Source organism: Sceloporus undulatus, chromosome 1 (assembly GCF_019175285.1).
Source record: "Sceloporus undulatus isolate JIND9_A2432 ecotype Alabama chromosome 1, SceUnd_v1.1, whole genome shotgun sequence".
Classification (NCBI taxonomy): domain Eukaryota; kingdom Metazoa; phylum Chordata; class Lepidosauria; order Squamata; family Phrynosomatidae; genus Sceloporus; species Sceloporus undulatus.
The window spans coordinates 72001557-72015874 of record NC_056522.1 but is presented as its reverse complement, the minus strand read 5'-3'; the positions used below and the strand labels follow the sequence as shown (position 1 = coordinate 72015874).

General features: G+C 43.4%; 1 protein-coding gene across 1 annotated transcript in view; it reads left to right on the top strand.

Moving 5' to 3' along the window:
- Window positions 1–74: 74 nt before the first annotated feature.
- Window positions 75–14318, top strand: part of TTC13 (tetratricopeptide repeat domain 13) — a 63335-nt gene continuing 49091 nt past the window's right edge. Inside the window, 1 exon segment of the mRNA XM_042480856.1 lies at window positions 75–307. Within this exon segment, the coding sequence (XP_042336790.1) occupies window positions 82–307 (226 nt within the window). The 5' untranslated portion in view covers window positions 75–81.

Genomic DNA, 14318 nt, shown 5'->3' with positions numbered 1-14318 from the left:
GGGGGGGGTGGGAACTACAGTTCCCTGGAAGCCACGCGCCGCTACGCCCAGAACGCCGAAAGGAGAGGAGTGAAGCTGCGCATGCGCGGTAGAAAGATGGCCCCTGCCGCCAGGTGCTGCCGGCTGAGAGTCGGGGCTTCTCTGCGGAGATGGCGGTTGGCGCTGCTGTGGCTCTGGGCGGCGGCGGCAGCAGCGAGGACTCGGCCGGCGCTGGCCCTGAGCGAGCAATACCCGCCTCTGTCTCTGCTGAGGCGGCAGCAGGAGCTCCACCGCCAGCCGGGCCCCGAGCTCCTGGCGGCAGACTGCGGTGAGTGCTGCAAAGGCTCCGGTTACAATGGCTGGATCTTGAGTAGCTGTTCCGACTGTGTCCCTGAAGCATTCCCCCGTTCCTCAGGAGCAGGCTGTCAGGGAAGAAAGGGCTCTGTGGCTGGAGGGAGGGAGGGAGGGAGGGAGCAGCAGGCATTGGATCCTTCCCACATTAAGTCAGGAGGAAACTCTGCTGAATCAAACGCTTCCCAAGAAGAAAAAGCCTTCCTCTCTGCAAGAATAGGTTGGTACATTATAGAGCTGGAAGAGACCCAAGAAGGGCACCCAGTCCAGCCCCATTCTGCCATGCAGGAAATCCACATCAAAGCATCCCTGACAGATGACCATCCAGCCTCTGCTTAAAGACCTCCAAGGAAGGAGACTCCACTACACTCCGAGGAAGGAGTGTGTTCCACTGTCGAACAGCTCTTACTGTCAGGAAGTTGAGGTGGAATCTCTTTTCCTGCAGCTTGCATCCATTGTTCTGGGTCCTGTTCTCTGGAGCAGCAGTAAACAAGCTTGATCCCTCCTCAATATGACATCCTTTCAAATATTTAAACAGGGCTATCATATCACCTCTTAACCTTCTCTTCTCCAGGCTAAACATCCCCAGCTCCCTGAGTTGTTCCTCATAGGGCAAGGTTTCCAGACCTTTCACCATTTTAGTTGCCCTCCTTTGGACACATGGCTCCAGTTTCTCAATGTCCTTTTTGATTGACAACATGGCTCCCGTTTCTCAATGCCTTTTTGCATTGTGGTTCCCAGAACTGGACACAATATTCCAGGTGGGGCCTGCCAGAGCATGATGATTTAGGGCCTGAACAGAGAGGCCCAATAACGCGGCTTTGGTTCACTTTGGAGGTATGCTGTTTAAATGACACATGCCTCTTAAGAGGCCAGAAGCTGCGCCAAAGTTACGCTTCTGTCCTTAGGACTGGAACATGGGCTTTGGCATGGCTTCCGGCCTCTTAGGACGCATGTGTCATTTAAACAGCACCTCCAAAGTGACCCAAAGCAGCTTTATTTGGCCTCTCTGTTTGGGCCCTTGGGCCGGTTACAGACCGGCGTTTTAGTGCGTGACGAGCACGCACTAGGGTACAAAGGGCAGTGCTTCCGCACACCTAACCCTAGTGCGTGCTCGTCACGGCACTAAACAGCAGCGGCCCTTCCATACAGCCACCGCCATGAGGACGTCACGGACCTGCGCCGCCTCTAGATAGGGGGGCGGACATGCGTCCTCATCCGCGATCGGGCGCCTAGGCGCCCTTTCCACGGAGCAGGAAGGAGCTCCATTTCGGAGCTCCTCCTGGCCGCGGCGCCGTTTGCTTCGCTTGGCACAGCCTTCAGACAGCTGCGCCCAGCGAAGCAGGGGGAAAGGGGCCAAGCGGCCCCTTTCTCCCCTCCCCCGCTCCGCAGGGTGTCCTTGGGGCTTGAGCCCCAAGGACCCCCCCTTTCAGGCTGCAGGGAAGCTGCCATTTGCTGCTTCCCCGTAGCTGAAAAGCGGCAGATCGGGGCCTCAGCGGCTGCTGTTCTAACAGCTCCGGCCCTGATCCGGCAGGGAAGGGCGGGTGCAGCCCGCTCAAAGAGGCGGTCTGTTACCCGCCTTGGATAAGTCATTTTTGTTCTTGTATTAAACATGTACAGAAACCCTTTATTTTCATTGTCCAATGAATAATGATCAGACATGGCTTTCTAGTATACCAACATGATTTGCCACACCCACCATCTTAGATTTGTTGTCACAACAGGCTTGTTAGTATCACTTTAATCACTTGTTTTTGCTAGCGATAAACAGAAAGGGAGCAAAGTTTAAATAACACACTCGCTTTAATATATCACATGTAAGGTTCGAACGTTTTTATATCTGATAACAGGAAAGTTTGGACAGTGTTCCCAAAGAATATGCCGGTTCAGTCTTAAGGCATGCAGGAAGCCATGATCTTCTGCTGTCTTATTGCTCTGTCATCCAAAAGATTTGGAGAAGCTTATAGTGATCTACATCTCATACACACGTCCATACTATTGATCAATGACGACTGAGATCTCATTTTTATTATCGTATTGCAGTCTGTATTTCCGCCTGACTATGGCATCCTGATCTTGACGCAGTGCAGAACTGTTGTAAAGTCTCTCATGATGATTTGTGAACCCTTGTGCAGATAAAGGATTTCAGGCCTGCTTATCTACCTGCCATTGTCTTGATTCTAGAGACTAGTGCACCATCTCGTTCTCTATTACATGAATAGTCTTTTAATTTGTGCACCTGCGATTGCAATCTATTTGTGCAATTTGACGAACTATGGATTAGTGGGGACTGACCTAGTTTCTATTTGCAGTTCTTTCTCCCCCGTCCTAACTATGGCTTCTTCTGATCTTGTCTAGCGGGGATGATACTGTCACAGTGGTCTAATCTTTCCTGAAGAACTGATTGAGAAGGTAGAGAGGGAACCTTTGCTCCACTCCCATGGCACTCGCCCAAAGTGTGTCACCAAATTCTTCTTGTTCTACATGCCTTTCCACATATAAATTAAGCTCTTGGGAGAAGTCAACTGGAGGTTGACTGAATGTCTCCAAGAAATGATACTTGGCTTTCCTTTGTTTCTTTCAACCTGTTCCGAGAAGCGAGGTGTGGACCTCTTGAATCAGTATCGGGGGGCACCTTTGGTGGAGAGAGTGACTACCCAGAGATTGGTTTGTCTGGTCAGTGGTGGCGAACCTGTGGCATGCGTGCCAGAGGTGGCCTCCGAGCCCTCTCTTGGGCACCTGCTGTTGCCCTAGCCACGGTTTGCCAGCGTTTCTTACTCGAACCGGCGGTGTGGCACTTTGCAACTAAATCCGTGGGGTCTGAGTTGCATTTTGGGCCACTCAGTCTGTAACGGTTCCCATCACTGGTCTGGTTTCTTGTATATACGCATCTGTATACATCTGAACTTTTAGTCCAAATTGATCTCCAGCTACGGGTCACAGACCGTTCTTCTCTGAGTAGAATGGCGAAAAGTGGAGCTTAATCCATCCCAGGCGCCCTAAAATGCACCGCCCCTTCTTACTCTTCCCCCTGGCTCTACCTCGGCCTATTGAATGCCTGGGTTGGAAAGCCCCCCAAACAGTTATGCCTGCCCGAATTTTGTAAGTCTTTAGCATCGTTTTCCTTAGCTTTGTCCTTTATATCCTTTGTTACATGCCTTTAAGTTTTACCTTCAGCTTATCCGTGAGTCAGATCAAACTCTATAATTTGGCCCCAAAACCTGCCCTCGACTTATACTTGAGATCAACTTATAGTCAAGTATATAAGATATGTTGAAAGTCCTGTAGGGCTTTGCAAGTTCTCCTGGATTCTGCACTAATGGGAACTCATCTGGTGTGTAGTAATCAGATGTGCTTCTTCTCGCATAGGTTAGCTGCCATAGAAGAAATCTGTTTGAATCGATGAATGCTGCATCTGTTATTTGATGGTCTGGTTGGATTGTTATCTCATATCTCACCAGGGTTGTGTTTTAAAGAAGACCACGTAACTTCACCAACTGTAATTTCCATCCATGCACTGGGTAGGGCATAGCAGTTGTACCATGTGATAACATTCTGCACCACCTGCTCCAGCTGTTGATGCATTTCTGACTACCGTAACTTAGAATAGTATATGTGTGTGTGTGTAGTATGTTGTATGTATGTGCCCTCCAAGTCGCCTGTGACTTATGGCGAGCACATGAATTCATAGGGTTTTCTTAGGCAGGATACTTTGAGGTGATTTGTCATTTCTTTTCTCTGAAATGTAGTATACTGCACATAGGATTCATTGGCAGCACCCATTCAATTACAACTAGGGTTTAATCTGCCACTGCAGAAATATTGCAGTTTCACACTTTTTTACTGTCTGTATCTACACAGTACTATAGGAATCCTGGGATTTGTAGCTTGTTGTGGGCACCAGCTACTATCTCACAACTACAAATGTCAGAATTCCATGCACTGAGCCATTGCAGTTAAAGCCATGTCAAACTGCCATTATTTCTGCAGTGCAGTTGCATCCTGGGGCGTGAAACTACTTATCTTCTAGATCAGTTGGGATATGATGCCTTTAGGGCATTTAGGCTCCCATGTATAGCACTATATTAAGACTGAAGGTCGTAAACTAGAAGCCAAAGGACAGTTTACTCTTCCATAATGAAGAAATCCTTTCCCTTCAAGCCTTTCCATTGTACCTTAGGGTGTTCTGAAGGCTTTGCACAACAATTTTACTGATTTTAATGGCCATCTGTGGAGCTCACTAAATATATATGGATCGTTATAAACTGTGTAAGTGGCCCACTATTCCGGCTACATGGCTCATGTGATTGTGTTATGCATTTAGTATCATTAAGCACGTTGTAATAATCGTGCCATATGCCTTTGTAGTTTTCCCAATGTTTTCTCAAATGTCCAGGCTCTCCTTTCTTTATCTTATATTATAATTTATTTTATCTTATATTTAATTAAATGGCTGCATACCCGAACCCGATTGCTGCCTGTTTATACTACTTTGATGTATGGCTTACCGATTATGTTTCACTCTGTGAAGATGTTGCCAGTTCTTTCCTTTCCTCATCTAATATGCAAGTTTCAGGGCTTTACATTCTCAACACATGTTACAAATATGTATCTAGCCCATATATTAGTTTTTTTTAATCTGGCTGTTTTACCCATTGGAATTTTTTGTTTTACATTATCCTGCTGTGGTATAATCTTTTAATTTTTCACTTATAATGATTTATGCTGTTTTATTGAACTGTGTTTTGTTCATTATACTCTTTTTGTTAATTTTTTAAATATCCACAGAGAATATGTTCTGGGTGATTTCTACATACTCTATGTAATATAAATAGATACATAAGTAGAATGCAAGTGCCACACTGTCTTTCCCAGCGGCTTACAGTCTTCAAAACTGGAACATCTTTCGTGTTATTTACCCTTAGAAACAATGCACGTGTTATATTTGTTTTTACGGGGAGTATCCGTGTTTTAATAATGATGGAATGTTCTTTCCATGTAATCTGTTGTAATCAACAGTACTGTATTTCTTCATTTAAATTCTGCTTAATTGATCTTTTAAGGCTTACATACCCAATTAACAATTAAAATATTTCCATTTTAGACTCTCCTTTTTAACATTTCATGCTCGACTGGTGATCTGCCCGGATCTCTGTCGTGTGAATCCATGCTTCTCTCAATACTGAAAAGCTTTTGGTATGTTTATCTATTCACTATTTAGAGAAAAGATGCCAAAGTATAGCTGAATAGTGCTGTTTTGCTGTTTTTCTATCTTAATTTTATTGGTGAGAATGAATTTGTGTTAATTATAATACATTCAGGCAACAACCCAACACATTTTGCAGCCTGAGTCAGAGCCAGCAACAGTACTCTACACTCATCCATGTCAAGTTCCTAGTAAGTAGGAATAGTCAGTTTGTTTTTGACACCTGCGACAGATAATCTCTGTTTTATCAGAAATGAGGAAACAGAGGGCCCTCAGTATCACTGGGGTTACAGCCTGTCTGCCCCAACCATGGGTGCCCCATTGGTCCTAATGGTGGCGCTTGCACATGGCCATTAAATACCATTGGACAAGGCCCTGTGGTTTTTGCATCTGCGTTGGAGGGGGGGGGGGGGGGGGGGCAGAACGAAACCTCTGCGATACTGAGGGCCAACTGTATACAGTGGTGCCTCGGGTTACGAAATTAATTCGTTCCGCGGCTAATTTCGTAACCGAAAAAACTTTGTAACCCGAATTGCCATAGCGCTAATGGGGAAAAAAAAGCTCGGTCTGCCGCGGCTCATTTAAACAGCGCCAGGGTTTTTTGTAACCCGAAACACCGTCGTAACCCGAAACCATAAATCCTCTGGGATTTATTCGTATTCCGAAAATTCGTAACCTGGGTAATCGTATACCGAGGTACCACTGTATACACTGGGAAAAATCAAGATTTGGGAGGTTTTTGAATTTTTGTTGTGAGTATTTTCAAACCATAGTTGGTTGAATCCATGGATGCAGAATCCGTGGATCTACAGAGGCTGGATGTAATAAACAATTGCTGCCCTTCAAGGATATTCCAATTATTATTGACTGAAAATAGATGTCTCAACCGCCTAATGATACAGCTGCCCCCTAGTGGTGGTGACACCTGGTGCAGGGGACAGCCAGGGATGGGGTGGTGGCAGCCTGCCCTGGCCAACCCCTGCCTCCTTTGTTCACCTGTACCCCTCCCCGCGCCCACACTGCCCCTCACTAGACCTTCTTATAAGGGTCTCATCCCCTTCTGCCTTACTCACTCTCTCGCTTGCCTGGCTGCCCACCCACATCCCCCATCCCGCATGGGAAGAAGGCCCAATGGGGTGTTACTCCTCCTCTGAGGTGTCACCCAGTGTGATCCACCCTGCCAGTGGACACCACTAATCCCAGTTCATATTTATCACTAGAACTTGATTCTTAAGAGATATATTATCATCACTATGGAAATCTAAACTTATTTGATTGTTTGGACTATTTGAAGACATACGTATTGCAGTTCTGAAAAGATTTCAGCATGTGAGTGTCACCGAACTGTACAAACCTGTTTTCTAAAAATAAATTTGACTTCACAGATAATACAAAAATCTCGAAATTTTGAGGAGTCAAGCCTTATCTTGCCTAGCACTCAGTTTGATAAGCTATGAATTTTGGACAAAATCCAGTGAGTTTAGTTTTCAGATATGTTTGTTTGTGCTATGGTGCCAAAACTCATGATAAGAACTTCATGCACTACAACTGATGATGCAACTATTTAGGTTCACTCCCTTATTTTTTATTTCCATGTTGTCAGCGTTAATTATTAAATGTTTTTCCCGAGCCAAGCGAAATACTTGCAGAACAAAAAAGATTCCATTTGCAACAGATGTGAGATACAAATGGATTAGGTAAGTTGAGTGGTTATAGACCAGGAATGGATATGATGCGATATACTTTCCCCACCCCACTTTCATTTCTTCTTCATACATATTTTGGATAGATTTATCCTGGAGAGTTTAGAAAGAGTCTTGTGGTAGTAATGTTGGCAATTTAGGAAATCAGGTCTTCTTAAAGTTTAGTTTTCAGCCACACAGATATCCCTAGTTAGCTCTCCTAGTGAATATTCCATCTTATATAATGACAAAAGTGGAAATTATGGAAGCTTGTTGAGTAACCTATAGCACTATTTTGGCAGCTATCGCTTATGTGTTAATTGGCAGTGGCCTTTACTATGAAGCAATACAGCAGTCTCAACAATGCTCCAGGGAACTTTCCACTTCTTTGTAACACTTGTTTCTATATTTATTTTAAATTATATGATTCATAATTTTCAAAGTTACCACGTACCGACACAGACTGTGACATAAAAATAAACAACACACAACCCTATAATCCCTACGGCCATACTGCATTCTTATTTATGTAATGGAGCTTCCCACAACAGTAGGCCCTACCTTCCTAGGAAGAATGAAACCGAGGGGAAACGTTTAGTTGCTTCCAGTGCCTCGTCTAGTAATAATGTATGTGTCTGTGTTTGTCTTCAAGTATTTCCAACTTATGGCACCTAAGAGGTGAACCTATCATGGGGTTTTCTTGGCATGATTGTCCAGAGGAGGTTTGCCTTTGGTTTCCCTGACGCCTAAGAGCATGTGATGTCCAAGTCACCTAGAGGTTTCATGGCCGGGAGCTGAGAATCGAACCATGATCTCCACGATCAGGTCCAACCCCTCAAAAAACATATTGCCGCAGATGTCTGTTAGGGACATCCTTGTATGTAACGTGCCCCTTATATCGTACAAATGCCCTTTTAGTTATCATGGGGCTTGGCATTCCCTTCCCCTCTTCAGTGCTCAACACCCCCCTTACTGAAGAGCCCCCATGCCCCCCACACAGTCATACTGGCTTCACGTGAAAAGGCAGGATCGGAGAAGTGCCTCTATGGACCGTAGCCAATATAAAATAATATCAGTGCTAAGATAGATAATAATAACTTTATTTATCATGCTGCCTTTCCAAAAAGATCAAAGCCGGTTTACAAAATTACATCATACATACCACATCAACGATCTGCCAGAATCCTTCTGGGTTCTTGTGCTGCGTCTTGATTATTTCACCTTTGGCTTGATGGGATGTAGCCACAGCATTCTGTGAGCTTGCCTGTTCCGAGAAGCATGGAATGGCTTTAAATGCTTATCTGTCAATCAGGGAGGAGTTTTGTATGGCGTCAGTATAGCATAGGTTCACACGAGGATCTTTACACTAAGCTGACAGGAGATGCAGGATGAGGCCAAAAACTCTTTTTAACAACAACAGTGATGTCACTCTCTTTGTGCCTAGATATTTATGGACTGGGGCTTTCATGGGTAGCCTGCAAAAGTTGGTCAAAGAAAATTCTTTTACAATAAACAAATAATAACAGAAAAGTATTATATTCTGCCAGCACAAAAAACTTTATTTAGATAAAGCAGTGTCTTATCAGAAGATTAAAACATTTGGCCTCATCCATGTGGTGGATTCAGAGATTTAAAAGACATTTAACCATTATTAGGCATACATTTACTGTCCATCTCACATGGTCTAGGTCAGTCTGAGTTCACTGGCCAAAGAGAAACAATATTACTGTTCATTAACTTCTTTCCAAACTGAAGCTTTTGTATGTGACTAAACTCAGGTTTACTTTACTTTTAAAATGTAACTACATTATTAAACCTACTTCAGCTGGGAGAACTGGTGATTTCTAGCTGTAGGATTTGTTTTGGTAATGTTAAAAGCGTTACACCCATCATTAGAATATTTCAGCAGTTCAGAATCCCCAGAATATTTACAGAGTTGAGTTAAAAAGTTATGGAAGGTATCAGTTCAGCTCTGGAGGAAGCTGGAAAAACTGCAAAACTTAATGGGAAACATGTCTCTAATTTGAATCACAGACAAAAAAAAAAGAGAGTGATAAAATATTATAAAGGCTATAGCAAATTATAAAGGCTATACACAAAATAGGTGTAAAATTTTGTTGGAATCTATATGGTCATATACAAAACATACACTATCCCCCAGTGCAGTATTAACAATCAGCCTTGGTTGGAAATGATGAATGCGCTGCCTGTTCCTGCTCCCCCATTTATATGTTGAGAAGCTTTCAGAATACGTATTTCTTCTCGATGGAAAAAAATTTGGTAATTGTGTCGTCCTTCCCCTGAGATAGTTGCTGTGTTTGGGGCTTTCTTTACCGCATTTGGGACGTCCGAGGGACGTCCCATTTTAAAAAAGGGGCGTCTCTTTTAGACACCCTGGGCCAGTCCGGACTCCGTCCGTACAAGATGGCGCCTGGTCCTCCTTCTACATGGCTGGCCGCATTATTTGCGTATCGGACGCTGAGCGTCGTACGCGTCGCATCCTTGTGACGTAGCGAGTGCGCCCCTGAAAAAGAGCTTCAATTGGAGCTTCTTTTTCGGTCCGGCGGGAGTCGGGCCGTCTGAGGCTTCGGCTCCCCGCGGACCTACCGGCTGCGGCGGTATGTCCCCCGGCCTTGTCTCTCTGTGTTATTTCAATGGGAGAAAATGGTTGTAAATGGAAAACAGTTGGATAAACCTTTCCATTCCTCTCCTCAAACCACAGGTTCCTGAAGGTATTTTGTGTACAGATAGGAAGCAGGATAGAATACCAACAGAAAATACGTTATTAACGTGTCACATATAATTTGGGATTTAACAGAGTTGAAATTATCTGACTTGAAACCTACTGTCCTGCTTTTGCACCTGAATACTGACAGTGGTTCCTTCTGCCTCATGGGACTTCTGTGATTATGATTTAAAAGATTCACTGTATTAAATACCGATATATATTCTAAACTACCACACATATTTTAAAGACATGAGATTTGCACTGCAGCATTGCAAAGCACTAGTCTGAAATAGGCATTTGCCATCAGGTAGAAAATATTCTGAAGTTAGTTAATAAGCAGTTGAAATCTTATGTGCAAAGGTTAAAGGGATAGATGCACCAACAAACCCAGCCACACCACAACTTGATTGACTCCAAGATATGGTTGACTAATTCCTACCACCAAACGGGGACAAAACGTAGAAAATGTAGGACAAAATCAAGGATAAAAATGTAGGGCAACATTGTCGGATAAAATTTAGCCCAGACATGTAGGACCTTCAAAAAAAATGCGAGGACACAACCAACTAAAAGCAAAAACTTTAATATATATTTTTTAAAAAAACACATTAACTTTAAATCCTTTTATCCTAGAGCTCTTGTTGCACCTCTAAGACTAAAGCCTCTGAGGAAGCAGACTCTTTAAGTTATAATAATAATATATAATAATAATAATAATAATAATAATAAAGAATTAAGGGACTTAGGACGGCAGTGATAGAGACAGGACCAGGGTTTGATCTGTTGCTTGGACATAAAAACTACCCCACTGGGCTAAACACACTCGCTCAACCTCAGGGGATGGTCAATGGCAAACCTTCCTTCCCCTGTGCTCACCTTCCAGAGAGAAGCCTACCGAACCTTGTAAAAACCATGCCTTCTGCCTGCCTCTCACAGCTCTCTCTGTAGTCTCTGCTGGGGTGAATGAACAGCTCCTCCTCCTCCCTGCTGGCCAGTGGTAATGGAGGAGCTGGGAGCCTGGGGCCCGCCTCTCCAACACAAAGGGAGCTGCTTTGGGAGGGGAGGTGGAGAGCGCGGAGAGGCAGAGGCAAGAAGCAGGAGTCCAGCTGTCCCAGGACAGAATGCAAAGGTGGGGACGGGACCTTCCCAAGTCACAAAAAACTGGGCAGGTCCCACCTGGAGCCATGAAATGGCAAGCCTACTCCAAGAACTGCTTTCTCTGTAGCAACTTCTGTGTCAAATTGTTACCAGACTGCTCTTTAAATTTGTGCAAACACAGTAAATGTAAATAATCTAGACACAGAAGTGAGTGGTTTGCATAAATTTGAGTTGGGTAGGGATGATGGGCCTTCCAAGATCTGATATTTGCTATTAAAACTAGAGCACTGCAACCTTCTTAGTAATTTTTATTTTTCTCTGAACTAGGAACAACAGAGCTTGTTAGTGCAATTTATGGGCGAGGGATAAGGGTGCATATGGAAAGAAAGGGCTTACATGTGAGTATCTAACTTTTTGAAGCTATAAATATTATACTAATCACTGAAGTCAAAAGCACAACTGAGATCCAATATAGGCCCAGATCAACTGAAAACAGTTTGCCCTTAGCTTGGTCTTTGTATTTGTGGCTGCGACTGTGTGTAAAACCACAGCTATTGGATTTTTGATGAGGATGAGTACAATTTAGATCTTGTGTGGGACCTGTTTATTCAGAGCTGAAATTTTTAAGTTATCATTATGACAATGAATATGCAAGATTTCTGCACAATGAATTAGCAAGAGGAATGAAGTAAGAACTATAGGTGCCAGCTACCAGTCCCTGATGAAGTTCCAAGGACGGAAAAAATGCAAAAATGCTGCTTACTAATCTTTGTATGGAACGCATCGTCTTTGATGCCGTGTTTGCGCTGCTACATCATGCATTTACTGTGTTGATGAGGGTGTGGTGTAACACCAAACTAGTTTGCAGGAAGTGAATAGGGGAAACCCCCCCCCTCCACTTCTCTTGCAGTTACTAGAAATAAAAAATAAGGAATCACCCAGGAGAAGCTAGAATTCTGAGATTGAATCACTGGTTAGATGTGTTCCTGAAGCCAGATGTATGTAACAGCTTAAGTAAAAATTACATTCTCAATTCTCTTTGTTTCTTTCTTGTAACATCACTGTCACATATATACAATGTTTGACAGCAGTCATTTGCCTTCTGCATCCTTACAGCCACCCCAAAAATAAAACCCATTTCAGTTGAAGAGCAAACATGTTTGACAACTGCTACCTCTCAAAAAAAGAGCTGTTTTTTCAGTTTCTCCCTTGCTTTGCAACCAAGTTGTTGAGCTATATTTGCGGCTTAGAGGCACCAAAATATTTCATGATAAAAGCATTTGGTTTGATTTACTTGACACTATTCCATTTAAATTTAAATGTAGCCTCACTCTGATCACAACATGTTGCTGCTTACATAGATTATTTTTTCATTTTTTACGGATATAAAAATGCAGAGCTTGCATTGTTTGACTAAGCAAGAGTAATGTAGTCTGGCACCAGTCATCCTGACAGTGTTGAGCAGCGAGCAGAGGTAACTTTTTTCACCTTTAAAAGACTGTTGCTGTCCTATTTCAATTTTTAGTTAAGGGTGAAATAGACTGCATTCTTTGGCCCAATCCGGCTTCTTTTTGAGCTGTCGACGAAGCCGTCTTTTCTCTGCCCACGTGGCTTTATGGCACTCCTGCAGCTTATGAGGGAGTTGACCAGGCAGGCCCAGCTCCACCTGAAAAAGAAGGGCCCTCCTCCAGTCCATCTGCTTGGTCCAGGCTCGAGGGAGAGAAGAACTGCTGGACATGATCCCCTCCTCCCCACCATCCCTTCCTCTTTTGTGTCAGTCTTTAGATTGTAGCCTGAGGCCAGGGGACCGTTCTATTTCCCCTTGTTGTAAGCGCCAGATTCCCAGTGAGTTGGGTGGCCATATAATAAATCCTTCTTATTATGTTATTTATTATTTTTATCATCATCATCATTCATTAAATGGCGTGTCGCCTTGACGCCCTGAAGCTGACCCGTGTGTGCAGGCAGGTGGGCAGGTGGGCAGCATGACACCGGTTCCAGGTGACTCAGAGCATTGTGGCGTGAAAACACTTTTGAGCGCTTTGTGGCTCTTTGAAGTCACCCGGAAGATGGTGTAAATGGTGGGGTCTCTTGTTTCTGCTTGCTAATAATTTCCAGCTATTTTTTTGTATGTTTCTACTCTTGAAACGTTTTTATTTTTTAAACACGGGATAGGAAAACGTCGTCCTGGCCGTATGTGGCCACTGACCTTCACTCTTTGTGATCCCCAATTGTGACACAATTTTTGAGTGATTGTTTTTGCCTGAAAATCCGCCAAATTTGTCCCACACCGCAGTTTTGCCATAAATACCCCAAGAAACTCCCTCTCAACATCACCCAATTCCCCCCCCCCAAATTTTTTTTCATCTAGTTCTGTCCAAGCTCATGAATGGATGAGCGTGTGGCTTTGGCGTGCTTCTGACCTTTAGGACACATGCATCATTTTAACACAGCATATCTCCAAGTGACCAAGAGCCTTTATTTGGACTGTTGTTGGTGCCCTTAAAGTACTGTGAACTAAGTTTTGATTCAAAGCTGATATACAGGTTCTCAGTGCACTAAGGAAGAATATTGTTGTTGCAAAACTAGTTTTTTAATCCTCCACAAAATGTTAGCCATGAAGTCTGTTTAATTAAAAATGTTTGTGACGGAACTACACAACATACCGTATGAAAAATGTGGTTGTTACCAGTTCAAAGACTATGAGACTGTTTTGAGCTGTTTATAATGAAAGATGGCAGATTATAAGCGACCACAAGACTTTTTAATTAAATTGCAGGGAGAAAACAATTTGTGTTCTAAGAAATGCTTTTCAAAAGCTCACCACTATTTTTATTATCTGAATCCCTAAATGTCTGATATATTTAAGAGATGTTATTAGTCACTTTTTAAAGATCAAAGAGATGTAATAATTGGTGAAGTAAGCCCTCTCTACACATGATGGATTTATTGTTATTTTTGTTCTCAACTTAATTTAAAGGTCTTATACCGATCTACCATTATTATGATCTTCAGTTATCTTGAAAAAGGAAAAGTTACTTTCGGTTCTTGCCAGGCTAAAATACTATCTTGAATGTCCCAGTATTGTCCCCTCTGGGTCGAATGGGGGGCAGCCTGCTTGCTCTTACTAAGCATTCAGGCTAAACGCCTCGGCACGACTTTACCGACCTGAGGTACTCTTCTACTTCATCTCTGCGGTAGTTTTCAGTTAGACACTGCTAGTCATTGTGTTAGGAGATGGTCCGGGAAAGAATAGATGAAATGTCAGATGACG